We start from the raw sequence: 25,944 nt of genomic DNA, 5'->3' as shown, positions 1-25,944 counted from the left end.
AGTTGTGCTGGCAAACGTAATCGCTGCCTGGATTATGGTGCCGTTTGTTTGAGTGAATCAAACAGCAGATTTATGTGCTGTACTGGAGTCGCACGGAGGTGGTTGGGCTGGATGGAGGGTGCGCAATGTGCAGGACTGTGACACCAGACTCCAGGGTTCACGTCCAGACTGTGGTCAGGTTTAAGCAACAGAAGCACTTCGGTTAAGGTTAGGTTCATTTACTGTTGACTTTTTCTGTATTAAAGGTTCCATATAATGAAAAACTCACTTTTTCTGGGATTTGAGGTGTTATTTTGGGTCTCTAGTGCTGTCACACGCATACAAAGTGTGAATTAAGACCATCCGCGCTTTTTTGAGTGAGATGCGGATTTCTGAAAGCACCCTGCCTGCAGCTTCTAATCAAGCCAATCGAAATCGGCCTCCTCCTACGTACTAATAATGCTACGTACTACATACTAATAATGCTAATAAACAACTAAATTTCTTTGTCAAGTAGGTTTGGAGGAAACATTGATGCTGGTTGTATTATGCTACTGAAGGCCTTGGTTAAGATTATGGACACAACATGGATGGTGTGTTTTAAACTTCTTCTGCTGAACCCAGGTGGTCCAAAAAGACCTTTAATATGTCCATTATTGTTCACGTTTAAGAATCCTGACTCCTTAACACAAATAATATACCAATATGAAACAAACTTTATAGTTTTGATGTAAAAGGTTTCATCCCACAGATGTTGTAAGTTTTGAGGCTTCTTCACCTGCAAGACCGTCAGAGACCAGTCAGCCAGACAGCTGATGCAACTGTTGGTTTGCACAACCAAACAATTTCTGTATAGCTACACTTCTGGCATATCAATATGCTGATTGAACAGCATGATTAGTACACAGAACAGCCTTCAGCTGGTCATAATAAAAGGACACTCCAAAATGTGTAGTTTTAGCTTGGAAAAAAGACACTTTGATGCAACTGTTGCATCAGCTGCAGTTGCACACTCTCTCAAAACTTGTGGCATTGTGTTGTTTGATGAAACTGCACAGGCCTCAATGACATGTATATGGATATTCTTTTGAAGATTTTTGGGGGATTATTTTTGCCTTCATTTGATAGTGCAGCTGGAGAAAGGGGAAGAGAGTGGGGATGACATGTGGTAAAGGTTGGAATAGAAGCCTGACTGCTGCAGTAAACAAATATTTCCAAAAAAAATCTGTCCATTTGACCTTCTTTTTGCAATATATCGGCATACACACGGAAATGCAAAACATTAAAATGCTCAAACAAGCACGCTCAGCTTATTTTCCTTTCCTTTCCTAATTAGACAAATCAATTGGGCATGCACAGCTTGAGGTGATGACGTTCATTATTTCCCACATGCTTGGTTTTACATGGAGACATGGATACACAGAAAGCAGAGTTTTGAAAAAAATCTCCATTTTAATGGCCTACAACTCTATTTGCATATTGAGGCCCAAAAACAGAGGAAAATATTTGTTTCGCAAAATATCCGTATATATATTTAGAGTGACCTTTTATCATGGCCAGCCCAAGGGACAATAATCATGCTGTTGAATCTGTATCTTGAAATATCACACCTGTTGCATTTATCATGACCGAATTTGTTTTAAGTTTTCTCGAAACAAGAGGAAAATGGTGCCACTTCTCCACCATCTTAAATCACCGCACCCTCCCATTGGAAAATAAAGCTAATCCCTCACCCATATGGCATTGGCAGGCATCAATATGAATTACAAATGGCAAGAGACAGTGAGAGAGAATTTTATCTACTTTTCAAATTCCAAAGTGTAATTTCTTGGATAATACACAACAGAGTACTTGACATGCAGCACAGACTGGTGAGAGTTACATGTAATAAACAATTGACATTTTTCGCATAGCTTTATCTGTGTGGACTGTGAGTGACAGCATCAGGAAGGTTTCTCAACATGACAACCAGGGCTGAGATAGCACACAGAGATATCTGAGGGTACGTCATCTTCCCTGGCCGTTGGGTAAGCTGTCACATCAAACTTCAGCCCAGAGGAGGAACAGGCAGCACAGGAGAGATGGGTCTCCATGAGAAGTGTTGAGCCTCCCCACAATCATCTTTTTTGCTTGAAGCAGACATTATGTGGTTTGCCAAAGAAGAAAGTGATGGAGAGGATTCACCAGGCTTGAGCTTTTCCAATAAAAGTGAATAGTGCAGACAGAACTAATCAATCACGGGAATGAGCTTGAGGTTGATGGGGTGCAGACAGATTGTTAGTTCTCCAGTGTGACACATTTTTTCCACTCATTTATCTCTTGATTGTTTCATTCATCTTAATTTTATCCTTCACCTCAAAGATCCATTTTTTCAGTATTGGTGTATGAGATGAAACAGCTAAGCCTAAACCTGAAACACAGGGAAGCATCTCGTCACTTCAGAAGTATTTTTTGTTACCTGTTCATTACTCTTTGTCACTGTCTCATGTCAAACTGATATGAGTGTCATTTTAGCTGCATCATCTCCATCAATAATACATCGTTCAGTTCAGTCACACAAAGATTTGTGAGAGCATGAACACTGAAACACAGATTGCAGCTGGACACAGCGGGGAAACAAAGTGTTCCTCCACCATCATCAAATGGTAATGTGTCAATATGAGGAATTTTTCCCCATTCATCATGTTAGAGAAAATCTGAAATCTGAGTCTCTCCATCCTTTCTTTAAAGGAAGACTACAGTATGTAAAGAAGAAATAACCCATTTAATCCTATTACAAATGAAAAGTTGAAATTATAAAAAATAAAACACAAATTTACTTTAAGGATTTGCTGCTACAGTCATATTTGGTCTAGTTTGTGCTTGCTTATTGTGGCTAATGTTAGTTAAACATTGGCAACTTTACTATGCCAATTCACTGACTTAGTGACTCTTCCCACTCGAGCTGCTATCACAATAGGTTTTGACATTTAGTGTTATCACACAAAAGTTAGCCTCACTTTAATCTAAATATTTAAGCATTTTTATAGTTACAGGTCAACAATTCTGATACCAGAGTACATTTTCATGCTTACATGGCCATGAAAAGAAATTTGTTTGCAGGTAGTTGGTCCAACAACAATGTCAGTGTCTGCTGCCGAGACAGTCAGTTCACCCTGATTGCAGCTCCCAGTTAGCTTCACTATAAAGCTTGCAACACTGTGACACTAAAATGACCTAATGCAATATATAAAGGAAATCCACAGTTTACGCCAACATACTCAAGTAATTGCAGACATCAGGGAATGGTGCAATATAAACAAAAACCCAATTTATCAAAACTTATTTGGAAAAGAATGAGAAGGTGAATGGAAAAAAGTTTGCCAGTTACAAACATCCACCGCCGCTTACAGATCCACTGCTTGATTCGACCTATCCTTGTCAGAGATGTGCATCCAGTTTCCTTGGACAATGATGAATTATCAGCAGCATTTCGGGTAAACTCACTTTCAGTGATTAGATTAGTGGAATATAATCTAGTTTAACCGCTGGCTTGATTACAACCTCTCCCATCAAGCAACTGCCTGTTGGGCCTATTTTAAGTGATGTTTGTTGATATCATGTGCATACATGTATAACATAGTCCTGTTTCATCACTTACTACAAGTCGTAGGGCGTCTCCTCTTTGCTAGTTTTGTATTCAGCCAGAGTAGTGTTGTTTAAAATTGGATAATGTGACATTGCCTTGATTGGAGCCTCCTCCCTGCTACATTTTCTCTCAGAGGTCAACATGTCTCAAGCATCACTTGAGTCTGCTGAACAAATTCAATGGGTTTGACTTCCCGACATGCTTCACAGCCACATTTTTGCCCCATTATCCCTTTATTTGTGGTTTTCAACTCCAGCTGTGCCATTTCAGTCTCTCTCTTTTTTTTTTTTTTTGTGTCCATTTAACATTGCATTTCGCACATGAATCACATTACTTGCATTTTGAAACATCATGTTTATTTCAATCTTGGGACACAATGTCCTTAGAGTCATCTTCTTGAAGTTGAAAAGTTCAAAGTTGAACAGATAACTTGTGCAGTGAGGTCCTCTTGCCATTGTTAACAGGGTATCTGGGCTAAAGCAGTATGTATCTACAAAACTGAAAAGGCTGGTCAAACATACAGCGTCCACTGTGCATTTTAACACCCTAAATCAAAAACAGGAAGTTGAAAGCTGCAGAAGGTGCACTTCACTCACGGTCACTCCAATTATCTATGAGGGAACTGCATCCTCATAAGCCACTTTTCTATAAGAAGTGTCTACAGATGAATATTAATCAAAATAAGGAGCTGGTGGGTGGGGGATGAAGGTAGCTGTCCAGTTTTCACAGTCGAGATGGTGATCCCAATGTCATTGTGACAGGAGAGGACGAAGCCTTCATTAGAGCAGGGAATTGGTACATTTACATCGGAGATGCACATGAAAAAGGCAGAGTGCTGACCAGCATTCCCATCTTAATCAGTCAACCAGTTATCATTGAGCAACACAACACTGATGGTCCTAACCTAAAATGCAAAGAAGACACTGCCATTCATTGAGCTGACTGGGGAAACGTTTATCATTACATTATTATTAATGATTGGCTGTAAGTCTATTTCTCCCACGTCTTCATTCATCTGTGTTTAAAGCAACAGAAATGACACAGTGAGTGAAGGAGATATTCACGTCTAACTGCTTCCAGGAAATGAAAGGTCACACATATTTTATCATCTTTGGTACGGTGGTGCTTTGAGCTAAATGCTAAGGTACACTGTGACAATGCTAACATGCAAAAAGGTTTAATGTTTACCATGTTCACCATCTTAGTTAAGCATGTTAGCATGCTAACATTTGCTACCGAAGCACGAACAGGCTGAGGCTGATGGCAATGTCATTAGTTTTGCAGGTGTAAATCAAAGAATAGGACGAATAATCATTTTGACTGGATGATGCTGGTAAATAAAAAAAATCAAAGAACGAGCAAAATTATTAAAATTAATCCTGACTGGAACATAAATGTCTGTGCAGAATTTCAGAGCAGTCCGTCCAGCAGTTTGAGAAACTTCACTCAAAATCATTTCAACCTTAGGGTGGTCACCAAAGTCTACAGGATTCATTGTTCATCAAACTTCATGGCAACCTTCCAAATAGTAGACGAGACATTTCACACTGGTTTCAAAGTGGTGAACCAACCAACCAGCCATCATTGTCATCAGTATAACCACTCCCTCCTCCTGCACTCCCTGAATTTGTTACAGCACCCAGCAGTACCACTAAAACACAAAATGTCATCTTAACTCAATTTTAGGGTGTTAGTGGATGGTAGAACTAAAAGGGAATTTAGTACCTTTACAAATGCAGTAACACCAAAGTATAAGAATACTCCATTAAAAGTCAAATATTGTATTAAAATTTACTGGGGAACTTAATGTGAGAAGCCCTTCTCAGTCTGTTAAAACATTTGTATTATGTCTTCTGTGGCTCTGAAGGAGCTTTGATAGTTCTCAGAAAATAATCTGGAGTTTAAAGACATGGCTTGGGGTATGGAGGGAATAATGAACGTATTCCACAGTTCTGCTTACATTATTAGTAAAGTAGAATCCAATGTTTTGGAGTTTTACTCATACCAAAAGTCAGGATACTGAATATTTGTCTCTGATGCTTTGATTTTGTTCATCCCCCGACTTTATGGAAGTGCAATAATCACAATAGTACTTTCAGTATAAGTATAAGCAGTAAGATGTATTCAAGTATCACTTGTTAAAGTATGCTAATCCTAAACAAATACTATCCTGCAAACTGCCATAGCCATCCATCATATTTTATGACTTTATGAAAATGTTCAAAATATAATGATAAAAAATGCCTGAATGATAACGTCTCCATTTTCAAACACAGAGCAGCAGTGTTTCTATTGGATGAATGAGAAAATCTGCTTAGTCAAAGCCGAACAAAGGTGAACTATGACCTCTGAGTCTGCAGAAGTCATCTGACGATCACACCGAAACATGAAGCACGTGCTCCAATTTATCTGTTGTAAAAGCTTCACTTGAAGTCCATGGAAAACGGAGCAAATATTCACATGATGGAAGTGTAAGGTGACCACACCTGAAGCAATGATGGTGTGTCAGGAAGTCAGTTTAGACAATACAAGGACCCTGAAACCTGAAGCAGCAACATCAAATTCAGCCATGATTCATTTTACTTACACCTGAGCTTTTCCTTGTGACGTGTCACAGTGTTCAAGTGAGAGAGGCCCTTTATCTAATTCCCCCACAAAATATTCAGCTCTTTGTCCTTTAACAAAGTTCAGGTCAGCATATATGTCAAACACACGATTGTGATGCATTTATTGATCTGTATATTTCTTAATGAGCTTCATTTCCAAAACATATAGTATAACCAGATATTGAATATGTGTGGCGGTAGAGCATTAATCCTACGTTTGCTGTGTTGATATCTGGCCATCAGAGGTTTAGGGCACATGAAACTGGAATGAGGCTGAAGGACATGTTAGCAAAAACAGAACAACCTATATGATGCCTTGTTCCTACCTTGTATCCTTGACACACAGTGTGAGTGTTGGTGAAGTGTGTGCAAGGTTACGAGGGACAGAGTCATATAGGGAGGCAGGTGAAAACAGAGTTTATATGGATCCGTTCTGACCTCTGAAAGAAAGAAAAGCAAGCAGGGCAGAGTTTATTAGATTACTACTGATCTCTGGTGACGGACTGTCCTTCCAGGTACACAGACGCAGGGAGGAGACAGGCTGATCTTCAGCTCAAGCTTGCCACCAAGTGGAGAAAATGTGACCTCTACCCATGCTTTTCAAATATTCCACTTCATGTCACTGAGCCTGAGTTACTGCAAAATGACAATGTTTAATACTTACTTACTTCCAGGGGAAGTAATCCATCTTTATTAGAGCTTCGGAGGGCTACAATGGAATGGCACATTCAGGAAACATTCTTTGATCCCTGTATTAATCAGTGTCAGAGTGACAGCAGTGTCCAACCTTATGTTTGGAATTGCAGCAGTGAGTTGGTTATTTGTTTTACATTTGGATTAAATGTGATGTGACATGAGTGTCTTAACCAGTTTAAAGAGAATTATCAAGTCTTTGCTTGCTGGCAACAATCTGCACAAAGGGTTTAAAAAGTACCTGTAAACTGCTGATTAGCTGTTAATTCTTCCTGTATTCTAGGCGGACACGTTGATGATGATGATGATGATGATGATGACCACAAGTGATTTTCTGCAGTAAAGGTGAAGATGTGAGCGCACTCATACATAGAAAATCTGTGATGACATTCCACACGTCACCATCAATACATTAGGCAATTGATAACATACATGTGAGGAACTATGCCTAATCATTCATTTATCACTGATCACACAATGAATGTAGAGCTGCAACTAACAATTATTGTCATTCTTGATTAATCCATCAGTTGTTTTCTTGAATAATCATGTGTTGTGTCAGAAGGTAATTTTAACATGCACATGGCAATTTTCAAAAACTCAAATGAAGTTGTTTTTTGTTTTAGCACTATCAAAAACCCAAATGCATTCACTTTACTGTCACTTAAGACAAGAGAAAAGCAGCAAATCCTCACATATGAAAAGCTGGACCTAGGTAATGTTGGGCATGTTTACTTTATAAATGGCTTAAATGATTCATCAATGATCAAAATTGTTGCTTATCAATTTCCTGTCGCCTAACTTACCAGTTAATCAACTAAACATTTCAGCTCTGTAGTGTCACATCAACTTTACAAGAATAGACACTAAAGATATTACAAAAACAAACAAACATATGTAAGAGCACAAATTTTGTGCACCCATTGCGGCAGTGCTCTGGGGCAGATTATATGCTTTAGTGGGCTTGTTCTATTCATATTTTACTTAGCATTCAAAATTTGGGTTGTAATGGTTAGTTAATCATTAAAATTGTAATAAAACTAAATAATATTTACGTGTTTCACATACTAGTGTCACAGTTTTAATATTACAGGGCTGTCCACATACTTATGACCATGAAGAGTTTATGTGTGCTTTTACCAATACATGCACACACCAAAGCACCGCCCACTCCATGTATCTTTCCGTCCGTTGGTTAACATTTCTGATGATACTTTCCGTCCAGCCAATCAGGTTGAGGTTTGTCACCATGGTGTTGTCGCGAGAACTACCACAGCTATTCAAGACAACAAACCAAGGAGTGGGACGTTTGAACAAGTGTTCAGTTGAGAGCTGCAAAAGTCGAATCTTTTGTGTAAGTTCTGTCAATACAAACCTGACAAATCTATGCTAATCACAGTGTGGTGCTTCAGTCTGTTGTAGCGGGAGAAGTTATCTTACTCTTCGTGCTAACGTTACTAACGCTAGCTAAGGAGATAAACGACTTAGTTTGCTGTGTCAATGTACCTGACAAACACCGGAAGTCAGGGAATATCTTTTTCAAAATAGAATTTTGGCTGGCAACTTGACGCGACTTCTGCGCCACATTAAGTGACATACTGCCATTTTTAAGGAAAACGCGCCATCAGTGTTTCGTATGATGTCGAATTCGTTGTAGTCAGTTATAGGTGATTATATTAGTTTGCAGAAGGAGAACAAAACAAATTTCCCGGTTTTATTGTCAAACGTGCAGTGACATTTGTTGAATTTAGTGAACATTGTGTCCTGTACGGCTTTATTGTGACAGTTGTGACCGGAAGTGGTAGTGTTCTATTTTGGTGACACTTGACTGACAGCATCCCGTTTTCTCTTGAACATATTTCAAATTTTAATCCATGTTTCCAAATTTGGCTATGCTGTGGTGCGCTGACTTTCGTTGTAGACTAATCGTTAGACTGACATAAAAGATTCGGCATAAGTAGCTTTACCTAGCGGCATTTTATTTCAGTTAAATGTCACATTTTAATGGTTGACAAAGCTCGCGGGCATCGTACAGGTGCCAAGCAGGATATGAATTTCATATCAATTTAAAGCCAATTATCAGTAAGCAGTAAAAGTCTTTTTTTCTTAGAACGTGTTTAAGCTTTCATTAAATTCACATCTGACTCAGTGAATCAGTTGACACTAACAAATCAAATGTGCTTGAACTGGCTACCACAAAGTGTTTAAAGAAACAGTGACAGACAGCTACCTTTTTGTTACAAACTAGCTCAACTGGCAGATTTTAACAAATCGAAATCTAATTAATTTCCCCTTTTACTTCTAATATAGCACTGCTTTGGAGTTCCACCTTTTCAGGTTTCATACAATATTTAATCTTAATTTGGGGTTGGTGATCTGAGAAGGAAAGTTAGCATGTGCACCTTGATTTAAGAGAATGTTTTTGCAGACTCATTTTTCCAACATCAATGATGAACTTTATCACATTTTGGAATTTTAATGCTAACCATATAATAGCATTTCTTTCAAAATCCACTCTACACATGAGGTCTGAGTTCTTATTTTTTTTTTGCACCAGTTGCTGGCTTTCCATTGGCTGATGGAGTGGATACTGTCACTATGTCTCACAGACTGACAAAGGAGGAGCTAGATGAGCAGTTTGAGCTGTTCTTGAAGGAGGTAATGTAACATTGTCTTCAGGCTTAAGTTATCCTTTAGGGTTGAGCCGATGGTCGGCGGTGCCAGCCAATGGATGACAGTCATCGACCACTGAGCTCTCTACCTTTGTAACACTGTGATTTAATAGCCCACTATCACACAGACTGTATCTGAAATTAACACTCAGCCAAGCTCGGAATGCTGGTGGATTTTATCTTTGCTGAGTGATCTCTTGTTACTGTGTGACATATATGTGGCACATGCTCTCAATTCCAAGGAATTGGCGGCCATATTGGTTCAGGGAAACTATGCCTCATAATGCATCTCAGTCTATTCAGGCAGGAGGTTTATCCACAATGAAAATCATCATGAATTTTGGACCAATTCTAAAATGATTTGGTTTGTTAGAAATGCAGACATGTTTTAAGGATACAGCATACGTGGTTAAATTCAAGATGTGGGTTTTCATACCAAAATACTAAATGCAGTATGATAAGAAAATGGCTGTAAATCTCAGGAAGTACAAGGAGCCCAATCAAGTATTTGCTATCTATTTCAAGTTGAATTTCAAAGATATTCACACATGCGGTGTAGTCACACATTCTGTACAAAAAACATCCAGTGTATCAGCAAGGCTGTGCGGAGTTAGATTAAGCACTGATAAGTCATTTATTAAAACATTTAGCACCATATAACTGACGAGTTTGTATTTTAATGAGTGTCAGGCAGAGAGTGCTGAAATGAAGAATGGGTTTATTGTAATTATTACAGCAACCTCTTGTGCCAGATTTACTAAAGGAAAAACAACATCAAAGTATTTAAATGAATGAAATGTATTTGGCTAAGGTGTGTGTGAAGTTCAGACTTCAGCTGTCCATCTGAAGGCTGGTCATCAGGAGCAATGCACTTGGTCAATGCGTCTGGGATTTTTCCCGCCCAACAATTCCTCTTGTTTCTCAAACGTTTGCTGCACAGCTGGTTGTTGCTGTTTCCAGCTGCTACCATTAGCACATTCCTTGAACTGTGTGTTGTGTTGGATATGTATGTGTTGCTTGTTAAAGGAGCAACTTTTCACCACTCCTCTTGACAATTTAGCAGAGCATAGCCATTATCACTTAGCCTAAAACATCTCCACACTGCTGACATTGCTTCTCCTCTGCCTACCCTCTAAACTGACAAGAGGTTAATGTCACATTGCAGTGAAGTGGAGTAGTTTTACGATTACAAGTACGTGAGTACAATATCAGACCCAATACCTAATAGTAGTATGGGGACATCAGTGTTTCCTGATATGTTCAGCTGATTTCTGTGTGCATAAGAGATGAGGAAATGTATGACAGTGATTTTAAAAGGCAGCATAAAACGTGAATTTAATCTGTCTGTATGTTTAACCTTGCTGTGCTTTTTGGTTTGATATGTACAGTCTTATCCTGAAGGCTTAAACCTGATTTCCTGTCAGTCCATCTCAGATGACTCTGTGGATTTGGGCGGCACTGACAAGCAGCCCAGTGCTAAAAGCAGTTGGAAGTCAGCACAGAAACCAACAGTGTCTTGGTGGGAAGATGATGACCACAGCGTTCGGGGAACACAGACAGGTAATAATGGGGGGGTTTCTCCATGATACCGTATACATCCGTCACACAGGACTTTGGAGGCTTTGGTAGCTTTGGTAGCTCGTCAGGATGAGAATGTGTAACATCAGTAGCTGCAGTTCTGCCGGTGTTTAAGCTTTGCAGTTTAGGGAGGAACTGAGAGAGGATTTGGGCATATGTTACTGCAGTTAACAGCTGGCAGCAATTAAACAGCCATAAAAGTAGTCTTTTGTGGAAGTAGCAAAGAGAGGTCAGTGGCTTGCTGGGGAATATTTTTAGAGAGAAGCTTTAGAATTCATCCTTTTTAGCTAGAAAGACATTTTGTAAAACTGGTATGCAGACAAGTCAGTGCTTTTGTTTTGTTAAGTACTATAGTGATAATTGAGGTTTAAATGCCCTGAAAATGTATTTTCTCAAACAATTGTTTACTATGAGGGCTGGGTCCTTTATGAGCATACTGTTTTCTGCCAAAATTAGGACACCTTTAGTCATTTCACATGAGCGAACTGAATTTTCAATGAGTGAAAAAGTAAAATGTCCTGTAAAGTCTTGTCTTGTCCTTGAAAAGGATTTCAGCATTCTTTTATTGTTCTTTAGCTGAGAATGAACAACTAGGCTGTCTATCAGAGGGAGAACATCACACGCACAGTCCCGATGAAGCAGGCTGGATACGTTTTGGAGTGTTAAACTCTTAATAACTTAAAATATTTAGAACCTTGACTGTTGCTTAGTCAGTCATGTGTATTCAATATCATGAAGAAATACAAAAAATTCAAGGCCAAATATTCAAGGACTTTAATACTAAAATGAGAAGGCTGTGCAATTTAAGCAGCCTGTTGAAAGTACTGACAGTCACATTGTAACTTCATAGAAACAAGCTGCAACATACAAGTTAGTTACAGCTGAGTTAAGATGGAACTTCAAATGTCTTCGTTCCATCACTAAGTGGAAGTCGTTTCTTATTTCCTGGTTAGACAGATTCTGGAGGGACTGATGGTAGAGCCGGAGGAAAAGCTTCCTTGATATTTAGGCTGTTCTCTAAGTGCGTTGTTAGTGATAAACTGCTGCAGTTTCTAAATGTTTCTAATGCCTGTGACATGCAGGTTTGAGATTGTGCTCTGCCATTATTTGGAATTGATGAGTAACCTCCTGCACCAGATGGTTTGTTACGCAGAACCATCTGGGAAGTCGTTCTTGGAACTGTTTGAAAAAGGGCGTGCACTTTCCAAAAAAACTTGGCAGATGATTGGATGAACCTTCTGTCCATCACCATCTATCACGGCCTAACCTAAACCAATCACTTTAACGAACCATATGTTGTTGCAGGACTCTTGCCAAGTCGGGAGAAAAGCAAAAACATGCTTTCTGTGGAGAAAAGCCTTCATCAGTCTGCTGCTTTGTCTTAGATTGATTTCCCTGAGGGGATCGATAAAGTACTTTATCTATCTAAATTGAATATCTTTGAATTTGGACTGTTGGTTGAACAAAACAAGCTATCAGAAGGAATGACCTTGAGCTAAAGGACTCATTTTTCCTGATTTTCTGATATTTTGTAGAGTAGGTTCAGTGTTGGTGAAGGTAATTCTGGCTGGTTAAACCTCTGCTGAGGCTGAAGTTTCCATAAAAAACCGAAGCGTAATCTTTGGATTTTATGATGGCTTTCTCACCTCTCCATCCTCCTCATCAAATGAAAGTACCTCTCTCCTCCTAACTTGTATTTTTCAGCTTCACGCCTCTGACTGATCTCTCCTTTGCTCATGTTCCTCCTCATCCATTTCCAACAGAAGCAGCACGACGGCTTCAAACTGCTGTTGATCTGTTTCATTCTGCTTTTCTCATTTGTCTGCCTGGCTTGTTGGATGTGAACTTTCTTTCCTTGAACTTTCTTTTTTCACAGCACTGTGAAAACCTGGCCCAGCCTGATTTTCTGAATTTTGCACATCTTTCAGTCACACGCTGTGGCTTAAAGTTCACTGAGCAGTGAAACACACATGCAGTACACAGCACACTTGTGTGTGGAACACGCATTAAAGTGTTTTTTGCCTGAAGTTGGTATTTAGTATGTAATTGGTCTTTAAAACCATCATTAGACTCATTTAGATTCTGAATTAGTCTTTGTGCTGAAAGTGCTGACCTTTGTGAGATATTATAATGTAGTCAATTTGTAATAATATCCAGTCAACAAATCTCTTTCAGTGCTTCTGTGAAGCATTAAATTCACTGCAAAAAATGTGCAAATCCGCAGAAAATTGGGTGTACATTCATAGCTCTCGATTTGACACTTCATTATCTCCTGATTTGAAAGACTGTCCCTTTCTGCTTTTCCACTCTCCTCAGCAGGGATGGCCAAAAGCAGATTTATCAAAACCAAGAAATCTCAGCCTGAGAACAACGATGGTGAGAACGAGTTGATAAAGTCCCACCACAGAGTTCACTTAGAGTTCTTTTCCGCTATGTCTGTGTTGAGCTACTTCATTTTTAAATCACTGTTTATGTGTGAAAATGTCCAGTGTGTCCGGTTAAAGCACTGTTCAGTCCCCTCCTGCTGTGTGATGAGCTGCGCTGTGCTTTACTGAAGCTGAACATACAAACCCCCCAATTAAATACAGGCAATTGACAACAGCTGTGCGAAGTGATTGGCTATATTCACATTTGAATTGAATGATCACACAAAGTCAGAAGAGACAAAAGGTTTAACTTTACCTGGACTCACCCTCTGATCATCAAGGCTTACATTATCGTAAAAGTACAGTTAATTCAGCGAGACAGCCTTTTCACATTAATGTGCTCTGGAGACTGTTTCGTTTCAGGTAAATGGGTTTAAATGGAGAGAAAAAGGTGTGTTTTTGTGTTCAGCTGGCTTAATGTGTACAGACTCTCAGGGCAGCAGTGTCCGTCTGTTTTTCAGCCTGTTCGCCTCGTTGGTCACATGGGGTGTACCTGTAGCTCACAGCATGGTGTTGAAAGAGTACTCCACTGATTTAGTAGTGCACACCTAGAAAATTGTCAGAATCACAACAGTTTAAAAAAAGATCAGAATTGGTTCGCCAGCATTTTTTAACTGTCTTCTTCCTTGTCAAAATGTGGCATCCACATTTGAAGATGTGCCAGAAAGCCCTACCTTACATACATGTTTGCTCTTCCGTTACTTTTCTTGGTGTTGTTCCTGTGCTTGCCAAGGTCATGTGGCACGCACACAATGTCAAGCTGGCAAGTTCACTCATCGTCCACTGAGGCGAGCTGTTGTGATGTGTAGTCGTGTGCACACGAGGGTCAGCTGGCCTTTGCTCTCTATGAGGGGGCAGCAGTCACCTCTTCCTGTTGTGAAGTTGACAGTGAAACTGATTAGTTTTTGACTATGATCTCTGTGAAACTGCTGCATATTTACTGTTCTGAAATGGCAGCACCTCATTGTTAAAGCATGCTTGATTGCTGGAAATTTTAAGACGTGATGGCCAGAAACCTGATGTCACGTTCAAACAGCCGTTCCAGATTTAACCGGACAGTGCCTCATCATCATTTCTTTCGTCTTGTCGTCTGAAGTTGTCAGTGCTGAGCCTTCTCATAAGCCGATCCCCAAACCTCGCAGCAAAGCTCTGGATAAACCACTTCAGTTGGACGAGAACCACAAAGATAGAGCTTCGGAGGTTCCGCAGACTGTGGAGAGACACAGAGCTCCACCTGATGACTCGCGCTCTGACAGCATGAGCAGTTCCACTCATGAAAACCTCCAGTGTGTGTCAGGAGAGACGAGCCATGATGAGACACACTCTAATGATTCTCCACCAGCCAGCACTGATAGTCAAGGCCAGGGGGACAGTGAAGATGGTAACTTCAGCTCAAACCCCCAAACCCTTTGGTAGTGTTAGCCCCTCAGTACAACAGCACCACTAGTTCTCTTCAGTTTTTGTCATGGTCTCTGTCAAAGTGTCAGTCTTCCTGCCACATAGATATTATTATCTGTAACAGCAGATGATTGTTGTGTCATTGTCATTCACTCCCTGATGGAGGTTCTTGCTTTTTGAAGCGACAGTGTTGTGAATATGTTGTTGTGAGTTGTTGAATCAGCTGTGTGATCCTGTTTGTTGTTATGTATTATGTTTGTCCTCGTGTATAACCTGTATTAGTAGTGGGTGCAGACATTCCTCAGTGTCACCTGCGTTGACTAACACAAGCTTCACGTATACTTTTCTATTACTATTCTTTCTTTCTTTTTCCAGGACTGCTGGGATCTGGGAAGACTTTCAGGAAGTCTTTTAGGAAGTCTCAGTCTATTCGGGAGGAGGAGGAGGATCCAGGAGATGCTGGTTTGAAGGAAGAAGAGCAGGAAGCAGCTGCTGTCATCAGAGACAGTGCTGAGATAGAGGGTGAGTCCTGGACAGCAGGAACGAACAGAGTGAGGCGAACATGCGGCGCCAAGATACTTTAACTACACGCGCAGTCGGCTGGATCACATTTTATAGTGCAGTTCATTCAACACTGGTTTTCTATGACAGGGTTTTTCAGAGTCTGACACTTAGACAAAACTATAACAGCTGCAGCCCCCTAACACCCCCCATAATATTTTGTAATAAGATTTTGTCATTATGTGTAACAAGATGCTCACTTCTGTTTGGAAGTTTTGGAACTGCAGTTCCCATAATGTTGGATCTTTAGAGGGTTAGGGAAGTTTAATGTTTTAGTTTGTTGGTGGCCACAACTTGAGCCCCACTGGCATATAGACACCATTGAAAGTATCCCAAATTAGCTATTAGCAGTTCCTGTTTGATATGATACTTTGATATGGAAGAGAACTTAAAAACAACGATGATTCTCAGGCAAGTTCTGGAGTCATAAGGAAGCTGAACTCACACCATATCTAAAAATATATGGATCGTGTCTGTGTGTTTAGGCTCCAAGGAGGAGTATGATTTTTTATTAAGTAAATTGTGTAATAATTGTGAGCTGAGCTGTGTGTCACAGCCACTTCTCCAGCAACTGCTGACAGTGTTGGTGAGTGCATCGAATTTGAATAACTGATTACGGGACATTGTACTCTCTTAATTCCTGTGCACAGACTCAGTGATGGTACCAGCCGCAAACACTACCAACATTGGTTTGGACACTCTGGAGGAAGAAGAGGAAAAAGCCAGATTCTTTGCCCAGCTCGAGGAAGGAGCCTCAGCAACTATAGATTACTCCAAGCTGAACAGGGAGCTGGACTCAACAAGTTCTACCATCGGAACAAGCCTCAGGTATGTAAACAGCCATGCTCAAATATTGCGCCCGCTAAGCACTAAGGCTATGTTCACACTGCTAGCCTTAGTGCTTTGGATTCATTGGCTGTTCACATTAACAGTCCTGCTAGGAACAGTAACACACCACATGAAGTCACATGCAGCGCGCTGTCTTACAGAAGTAAACAAGGACGCCACTGAAGTGTGTTTACAGCTTCACTGATACGGTGAAGTTTGGAGATTCATGAGCAGATAATAATGAGGACAAGGATGAGTGGAAAGAGAGTCAAATTTGTATTTTGGGCTTTTTATGGTACAATGGCTGCTACTTTTGTACAAAGGCTGAGTCGGGCAGTTTTTCCTGCTTTCGTTTCCTCCACAGACTGTGACAGCATGAAGGGAGATTGCTAATATAATGCACTTTTCATCAAAATCTAATTCTCAATGATCACAAAATGGTTTTTTTTTGTTTGCTTTTGGTGCAAACAATAAACATCAGTGAGCCAGTCAAGCGAAAACCACAGCATGTAACCAGCAGGCACTTCATTCGCTGCCTCTCTTTGGAAAGCAGCAGCACTTCTGTGTTTCAGTCTGGATGCTCTTAGTTAACTAGCATAACCTTGTTATTGTAAAGTTGTTCTCTTGGAATCCCACTACTGATGAAGGTCGTATGATTTCATCACAAAATATCTCCAAACCCCTCCTGTAATTTGATGATAACTAAAATGCTGTTACGAATCCTGACTGAAGTTAATGAGGTTCATGGTGAGTGTTTTTCTACCCTCTGTGATGTATTAAAGCTGTCCAGATGGGGCTCAGAGATAACTTTTTAAAAGTCCATCAGCACTTGAGATGTGGACTGGCAGGCTCACACACTCCAGGCTTGCTTATGCGGTCTGGTGCAGTGTATTTGCTGCTGATCTACCTCTGAAGATGAGGGTTATGACTGTGATGTAATGAGGATGGATATCCTCCCTCCAGGAAAGCTGAGGAAGCAGTGGAACAGAGTGATGATGATCAGAGAAAGGCCAGAGTCACAGAGCCTGTCAGAGAGTCTCCAGGTAAGAGTAATGAACACTCTGCAAACTTGTTTTTCTCTGTCTCCGTCTGTCTCAAGCAGCTCTTGTCTCTCTCAGCTTATACAGGCTCTCCACACTACAGTGAAGATTTTGAGGAAGAGGAGAATGGAAAAGAGCCACGGGAGGAGGTTTGTAGTTGGAATTTATAATGATTAAGTCAAACTAAAGCTTAGGACTCAAACTTAGGACCTCAGTCAGGCAAACAATTATCCACATTTAAGTTCATTTGTAACCTTGTGACAAAATGCTTTCAACCCACTTACTAACTTTTTTTAGCCACGTCCTCATTTGACCTAAGTGTGGATTTTCATTTACATGATGGGTTGCCGTGTATTTAGGGGAAGTCTTGACCCCTACTACAATATGTTTATGTTTTGGGTGTTTGACATTAGATATGAAAGCTAATTAGTGGATCTTGATTTGAGATTGTTCTGTCACATTATCAGGTATATTTTAGATACCAAAATAAACCCTCCTTGGTTTTAAAAGAAGAGCTCCCTCAGTGTTGCTGTTACAGAGCACTTATGAAGTCTGTGCAGTTTCACTGATTTGCAAGGTGCATGGAAAAGGGAAAGGAGTCTTACCGTCCAAACTTCAGGAAAATATTTAGCATTGAGAACACAACAGTCAGACCAATCCATTTTCACCTGTGCTCTTCATCAGGGTTGCCATACTTTATTGAGGACATCTGGAAGAAACAAGTATAAAAACATGAAAGTTAAAAAACAATCACATACACACACAGCAGCTAATGTGGTACACAAACATGGCACACAGTGTAAAGGCTACAGAGGAATCCCACAGCCATAAAATGTATGTTTCAAGTGAATGAGCCCCAGTGAGCAGTTGGTGGCCAACGTAGACAGAGTATCTATATGCTACATGGTATGGACTGAGACCCCAACCCGTTGTTTGTGTACATGAGGCGTAGAGAGAAGGGCACATTCATTTAGCAATACCAACAAGCTGTTTGACACGATTCATCTACTCAAAGCTACGACTCTAACAGTGAAATATGTGAAGGAAACAATGTGTCACTGCTAGTTCACAGTCAGGGAAAGGCTCAGCTAACAGAGCTGTTTTATTGCTTTCTGAAGTAAATTCATTACCAGTTCAGTTTGTTTTTTACCCAGTTCTGCTGAACTCTCAGAGCTGCATCAAAGTCAATATATTTTTGATGACATTAGTGAGGCTTCATGCTCTAAGCTTCATCTTTTTTATGCTGAATATCGCAAACTGACATCTTGATACGTGATTCAATAATTCATGCTATTATGTGTTTTTCAGAAGTCTAAAATGTCTCCAGTTCTTGCCAAAGGTAAGAGAAAAAGAGCTGATATTTCAGTGAAGTCATGGGTGGTGGGAGGAATAAAATCTTTCCAGGTGTTAAATGGAGTTTGATCGATGATACAGTTTCAACAGCATTTAAACCACTGAATAACAAAGCACTGCAGTAGAAACCATGTTGTTCATACCAATGATCTCACAACCATCAACATACATGACTGCACAAATGTTTGGGGTCACCAAGAACATTTCATGTTTTCCATGGAAAGAACTCACATTTTTCCCAATCCACAAGCTGGATTGGCTTGATGGACACTTCTTAGGCACCATACAGTCAAGCTCTCCCCATTACAGCTCAATAGCTCAGCTGACCACTCCATTACAGACAGAATTACCAGCTGACTCTTTCTTCCCTAAATAGTGCTTGAATAGTTTGGAGCTCTGCATTGGGAAATTTGAAACAGTTTTCCCCTGTTTATTTATCTTAGAGCTGCGTTTTTGCAGTGCAAATGTTCTTTGTCTGTCCATAACACCTTTTTCCAGTTCTCCTCTGTCTAACATCTGTGCTCTTTTGCTCATCTTAATCTTTTCCATTTATTGGCTGGTCTCAGGTAGATGCCTAGAAGGCCATCGTCCTGGAGTAGCCTCTTCACTGTTGATGCTGACACAGGTGTTTTATGGGTACCATTTAATGAATCTGCCAGTTGAGGACCTGTGAGGCATCCGTTTTTCAAACTAAAGACTCTAATGTACTTGTCCTCTTGTACAGTTGTGCACCAGGGCCTTCCACTTCTCTGTCCTGTTAAAGCCAGTGTATGCCGTTCTGTGAAAGGAGTTGTTCTCTCATACACGCCATATTGTATGAGATTCTTGCATTGATTAGCCTTCATTTCTCAGAACAAGAATAGACTAAGAAGTTTCCAAAGAAAGTTTTTTTTTTCTGGACATTTTGAGACTATCATCAAACCCACAAATGCTGACGCTTAAGATACTCAACTAGCCTAAGGAAGGCCAATTTTATTGCTTCTTTAATCAGCAGACAGTTTTCTGATTTGCTATCATAATTGCACAAGGGTTTCTAAGGATTGATTGGCCATTTAACATGATGGACTTGGATTAGCTAACACAATGTGCCGATGGTATACAGAAGTGATGCTTGCTGAAAATGGGCCTCTAAGCATGAATGCAGATATTCCATTAAAGATGTGTCGTTTCCAGAGTGCCCCGACAGTTCGCCTGGAGAGTGTGTCCCATGTACCAAGACTGTGTCTATACTGCAGTACTCCAGGCTTGATTCCAACCCAGAACCCTTTGCTGCATGTCATCCCCCTCTCTCTTCCCTCTTTCCTGTCTCTCTCAAGCTGTTCAATCAAACAAAGGCAAAACAAAATAGAAAAATCAGCTGCTTGCACCTATAATAGACATTTACCACATTAACAGTGTCTAGACTGCATTAATGTTATTTTAATTGAAAAAAGGTGTTTTCTTTTGAAAATAAGCAAATTTCCAAGTGACCCCAACCTTTTTAGTGGTAGTGTATATTTGTGCGTAAGCTTACTCAAATGTCTCTTTTTTAGTTCATAGAGCCTGCCTACGGTGTTAATGAACATTATATTCATTAGTTTTTACTGCTGTACTTCCATAATGTTATATGCATCCACAGCTAATCATACATTGTTCACCCTAACTTACCTTTTGTGTCAGTTTCCCTCTATGATTCCCTGGATGACAACAGTGGAGACAACAGAAGGAAGGACACAGCAGGATCACTGGACAGAGGTAACACACAGGGTCAAGGAACAGAAGACTGTTAACCAGTAACCCAGTGGAACCAGTGGAACAAAACCAACACCAGATACTACAGTGCAGTCTTTGAGTAAAACAGGTCATTTGTTACGCCCATACAATCAATTATTTCAGGCCAAAGGAAAAGATTGGGTGGCCTACCTGCCTGTCTACCTGTATACCTGCCTACATGCATCAGACAAGAAGTAGTTTTGGCACAGTTGGTGATAACAATGATGTGCTGCATTTGTCAATTTATTATCTTGTCCTCCAGCAGTAGTCAGGCTCTGTACATTCATGTGTTTTTCAGGGAGTGTCATTGGAGGGAGGCATGAAGGGAGAGGATGGGTTTTTTTTCAGTTAGGTACTCACAAAATCAAGCTTACTCTTGGTAGTTTCTTCATTCATATCACAACAGTCCCACACCCAGTCCACAACAAAGCTTCCCAAAATACCAAATCTGAATCAACAACTCACAAACAGTCACATTTTGTATGGCCATCCATCCTTTGGAAGATGCAGCACACTGAGTAGATTCTCAGCAAACTTTTCTTTGGGCAAGATGTGTTTTCTCACAGTAAATCATTGAGCTTCCACTTGTTTCTTATCAGACAAATCCAGTGATTAATGATTCATTACAGTTTCCCCTCAGGATCATTGAAGTGTTACCCTGCTTTGGTACAGAGTGCACTGAACTTGTTTTCTGTACAGGCCAGTCATATGTGCAGAGTGGGGGCTCAGAGATGGATGCTCTTCATGAGGCCTACAGACAGATCCACGCTGTGGAAGATTCAGATGACCATCATCACCATTATTTATCTCTGGAAGGGAGGGGGGCGATCAACAGACCTGTGTCTCCATCATCCCCCCCTCAGCATGCCAGACTGTCTCTTCAACCTGCTTCTACCAATGAGTCAGGTCCGACACTACCATAGTGTAAACAGTGCTGTGGGCTCCCTCTGTCTGTAATAATTCACTGCTCTGACTGGAGGAATGATGCGTTGACTAAAGCTGCATCCCCATTAAGTGTCTGACTCCTCTGAAGTCTGTATTTAAAGACTGAACTGTCATAAGAATTCAACATAACTGTTTTCTCTAGAAACATCCAACAAATGCAGCCAAGTTTTTCTTAGTCTGGCTGTGTCCTTTACGGCTGTCAGCATCCCACAATCCATCATGCTCTTTATTGATTCATGGAGGCAGCAGTCCCCATGGCCTCCTCACTTCATCAGTCATGGTAAACACTGAACACCTCATGAACTGAACCTCTTCAAAAGGCCTTGCATCTACTCTTTGTCCTTGTGGTTGTGATGGTTCAGCAAAACCACCTATTTGAGGTTTTTCTGATCCGTGTTGGTTTCCCTACAACATCAGAATTCATGTTGCTCCAGGACCATCGTTGCAAATGAGCAAAGGGTGACAGAGTCCACATAGGGAGCGGTGGATGGATGGGTCGAGCACAGGACCTTCAGCCTGGAGACTGTCGTTTGTGTCCCGTGTGGAACTCAGCGTTATGTTGTTGACTTTTTATTTTTTAACATATCTCTCTTATTATTTTCAGTTTCTTTCTCTTTTATTTTCAGTTTTCGGTCGCAGTTTAGATTCATATAGGCAAAAGAAAGTTAAGTTTGGTTACCTTCAGGCAAAAGATCATGATATGGGTTAAAATAGACCCTGATGATTTCAGGATTCACTGCTTGTAGCCTTGTGTAAATGTAAGGTGCATGTGGACACTGATGAGGGCGGTAGGACAGCCCAGGGCGGGGTGCTGGAAGATTTTCCTTATTTTGAATTCCCTATGTTGACAGTTATGCAGATTTTTAGAACTGATGATGAATAGTTATTTTGTGTGTGTGTCTAGAGCTCCCCACAGCAGAAGAGTTAATGAGACCCATCCGGCCAGAGGAGGACCATATGAGAGGCTTCACTCTCCAGCCTGTCAGGTCAGGACACCAGAGGCTTGTAGAGATCATCCAAAATGATGATCACAAAACATCAATATACTGCCAGTTGTTCTTTCATTATTTGACCGTTCACTGGTTCATCTGACACGGATTCTGACATGTGTGTAACCACAGAGATCTGACATCATCACGTCATTATTTAAGCTTTGATTTCTACGCTGTCATTCAATTGGTGGTGAGAATTCTTTTACATGGGCACCCTATAAAGCTGACATCAAACAAAACTGAGAATACAAACTCAATTTCAACTACAAAACTGCAGTTGAATTAAAAATATTAAAAGTATAAATGGCAAAAGAATAAATAAGGCACTTAAGTACAATACAATACAACAATATGGAGGACAGGCCTAGTTATGAGCCATATTAGACTCTTATGTAATGACAGAAGTATTGACAGTAGAACATAGAAATATCACCGTAGTCCCCTACAGACAGGATTGTCATGTGAACTAATGTGCCTGCCTGAACAAGAGCTAAGTGCTTTTGTGTGTGTACTGAAAGCCAGAGTTTTCGAGAGTTACTCTGCACTTAACAAGAACCAACACTGCACCATAAGACACAGGTCTACTTTGTCTGTCAGATTTTTTTTGTATTTCATTTGAGTTTAAAACTACTTGGAACCAGTTGTAGGAGGTGAAAACACACGTTCCAGTTAGAATTTTTAAATGACATATGCAGAAATTTGGAGAACATGTTCTGTTGTCTGCAAACCACAGATTGCATATCAGTGCACACATGTTGAATTTTCCCTTTTTTTCCATCAAACCCACAGTCACATCAGCATCATCTTCTTCTCTTCGCTTTCAGGTCAAGGATTAGTTTCAGTTTAATACTTCAAGGAAGCCTAGTCTACCATTGTCAATGGTGAAAACGTCTGCCTCCTTCAAATTCCAAACCTGGATTTTAGTCACAGCAAGACACAAGGGACACATAATGTTTTCAAAGTTTAATGTGGTTTTCTCTTTTTTCTGGTTGCAGTGCTGTAGTTGACCAAGAAAAGAAACCCCACTTATTGGAAAGGACTTTCCCAGATGTGACATCTCCAGAGTCACAACTGAAGCCACCAGGAGAGGCTGACCCCATTGCAGGGATAAAGGGAGCCAGGAGATTAAGGTCCCCAGACTCTCCCAACCTCAACCTGACATGGAGCATCAGACAGGAAGTAGAGAGGCTGATGCAGGATCAGGACAAATACTCGCCTTCCACATCCTCTCAGGCTGGCAAAGTTAAGAAACAACTGGTGAGGCAAGCTTCAATTTTTTCTCCCGTTCAGCAGTGATTGGATTTTTAGTTGCATCAGACAGACCTCATAAAGCAGCAGTTCTCCCAAAGAGAACATTAATAATTTAGCATTGGTAAGGTAAGTGGTGGGATCAAGCAGAGGCTAAGCTGCAGTGCTCTGTTGTTACTGAAACAAAGTGTTTTTCTCCTGACATGAATTCAGTGTGTCAGCACAGCCTATTAAGACATATTTGAAACAATTCTGACAATTGTGTGTCAGTTGTGCTATACTGTATGCTGTTCTCTGCAAAATGCAATTTAGATTCAGATGATACAAAACCTAATATTTAGCAAAAACAGCAAATGCTAGTGACAGCCTATTTAAAGCAGAAAACACTCTTTTGCCACTTGATTTGTAATGCTAGTATTCTATTTTTTTCCCCCAGGCCTCCCATGGCTCCACTGTTTCTCATCACTCTACATCTTCAGTGAGGAAACCCACTGTGGCTCCTGTGAGAGGCAGGAGAGGAGTGGAGGGGGGGACAGCAGTGATCAGCAGGTCAGCAGGACTCAGCAGAGCGACTGCAACCACCAGAGCCCAGCCTTCGATCTCCCGTCCTCTGCAGCATCCACAGAAAAGAAACAAATCCACAAAGAGCCAAGAAAAGGATGACAACACAGGTTATAAGAGGCACTCTCACACAAAACAGCAAGTCATTCAACTATTAAGATTATTTAAGACGTGTGTGTGTGTGGGTGTGTGGGTGTGTGTGTGTGTGTGTATGTATGTATATGATACGAACAGATTCAGAAGCGGAGGTGTTGAATCCGGGTCATGTTTGGAGCTGTGTGTTTGATGTGTCTCTTCTGTTTGTTGATTAGCAGATCCAGGTCTAAAGGTGAGCAGTGAGCTGGTGGCATCTGTTCAGTCCTTAGTTACTGTCCTTCAACAGCAGATGATCACCAGCAGTCCTCAAGATGCTACAGACACACAAGAAGCCAGACTGACGCATGATCTTCCAAAGGACAATGTAATAACATACTTCATCCACAGCTGACTGTTTTGTGTTTACAACTGACTTGTTGCCTTCAGTATGCATTTAGTGGCTGCATACATGATATAATGTTAGCAACTTAATGGTAAAAAGACTAAAGCTTGCAGATCCCAAAGAGAAAGTAATCATGCTGGGGATCCATGTCGAAGGTGATGAAGGACGAGCATGGTTCCTGTGTTTCAGGATGGAGATGTTACAGTGCTGATTTATGTGCACAAATGGGAGTGAAAATAGACTGTTAGCTGGTTGCACATCACAGGATTCCAAAACTTGACAGACCTGCAGTGTCTAAGTACTGTTTCTAAGGTACTGCATGATCGCTGTTTGGAGAAGCATTTTAGGAGCAGTCAGTTGTCAGTGTTTGCAGATGGGATGCAGTGAGGGACCGTGTCAGTGTTGCTGTGCTAGTTAATGGTTGGGTCGCCTGTGCAGATGGATTGTGAAGAGGGGAGTGTGAACCTCTGTGCTTGTTAACTTCTCCTCTGACTCCTCTGACTTGCAGACAGTGGAGGACAGCTCTCTGGTGAAGGCGCTGAGAGTCCAGCTGGATCACAAAGAGAGGGAGCTGCAGGTGATGAAGGAAGGAGCAGAAGAGCTCCAGTCACTCAGACAACAAAACTACGTACTGCAGAGCAAGGTGCACAAACACAGTACAGGACAAAACGAAGCTGAGTTGGTACATCGTTACACTTAGAAACACGGCATATTTGTTGATGGTGGGTAAGAACAGCTGAAAGAAGGAGAAATGGTTAAGGTGAGAAGGTTGAAGGTTTGGGGACAGGTTTGTGTGATCATGTTAGTGTGGGAGAGATAATGTCCAGCCTTAGGTTTGCAATAAAAGAGCATTTAAATCCATTATATGACATTACAACAGGGTTGTAAAAATGCAGAGCTTAAAGGTTGAGAAATAAGAAAAGCAACAAAAAGCAGGTTGCCAATATGTTGGTAATACTGATTAACAGCCAGAACAACCAACATAACAGAGCTGCGATTGGCTGAAAACTGCAGTTGAACAGTGCTTTGTTCATGCTGAAGATGAGGACAGTGTTTCTAAATACTGATTTACAGCAGCATCCTCTCTCTGTGGATCTCATACAAAGCACTGTAGGACAAAAGAGAAAAATAAATGAAAGCTCAGTTTGAGGAAAGACAAGTCTAAACTGCTGTAGTGATTTGTTTTATTTCATGCACATTAGTGAA

General features: G+C 40.7%; 1 protein-coding gene across 9 annotated transcripts in view; it reads left to right on the top strand.

Annotated features, from left to right (window-relative positions):
• Positions 1-8,163: 8,163 nt before the first annotated feature.
• The window catches only part of cep162 (centrosomal protein 162), a 27,084-nt gene continuing 9,303 nt past the window's right edge, over positions 8,164-25,944 (top strand). The window contains exons 1-17 of one of the 9 annotated variants that reach the window (XM_076737636.1): positions 8,181-8,260; positions 9,464-9,564; positions 11,003-11,138; positions 13,476-13,532; positions 14,679-14,963; positions 15,356-15,502; positions 16,192-16,369; positions 17,333-17,412; positions 17,488-17,558; positions 18,718-18,748; positions 20,422-20,496; positions 21,214-21,420; positions 22,364-22,445; positions 23,447-23,708; positions 24,136-24,370; positions 24,572-24,720; positions 25,247-25,381. In XM_076737636.1, the coding sequence (XP_076593751.1) occupies positions 9,505-9,564; positions 11,003-11,138; positions 13,476-13,532; positions 14,679-14,963; positions 15,356-15,502; positions 16,192-16,369; positions 17,333-17,412; positions 17,488-17,558; positions 18,718-18,748; positions 20,422-20,496; positions 21,214-21,420; positions 22,364-22,445; positions 23,447-23,708; positions 24,136-24,370; positions 24,572-24,720; positions 25,247-25,381 (2,190 nt within the window). In that variant the 5' untranslated portion in view covers positions 8,181-8,260; positions 9,464-9,504. Of the gene's footprint in view, positions 8,261-9,463; positions 9,565-11,002; positions 11,139-13,472; positions 13,533-14,678; positions 14,964-15,355; positions 15,503-16,191; positions 16,370-17,332; positions 17,413-17,487; positions 17,559-18,717; positions 18,749-20,421; positions 20,497-21,213; positions 21,421-22,363; positions 22,446-23,446; positions 23,709-24,135; positions 24,371-24,571; positions 24,721-25,246; positions 25,382-25,944 lie in introns of all 9 variants that reach the window. The other 8 variants (XM_076737635.1, XM_076737634.1, XM_076737638.1 and 5 more) reach the window with 8 other exon arrangements.

Source organism: Chaetodon auriga, chromosome 8, assembly GCF_051107435.1.
Source record: "Chaetodon auriga isolate fChaAug3 chromosome 8, fChaAug3.hap1, whole genome shotgun sequence".
Lineage (NCBI taxonomy): Eukaryota > Metazoa > Chordata > Actinopteri > Chaetodontiformes > Chaetodontidae > Chaetodon > Chaetodon auriga.
Note: the sequence above shows the minus strand (reverse complement) of the source record. Positions and strands in the feature narration are given on the sequence as shown.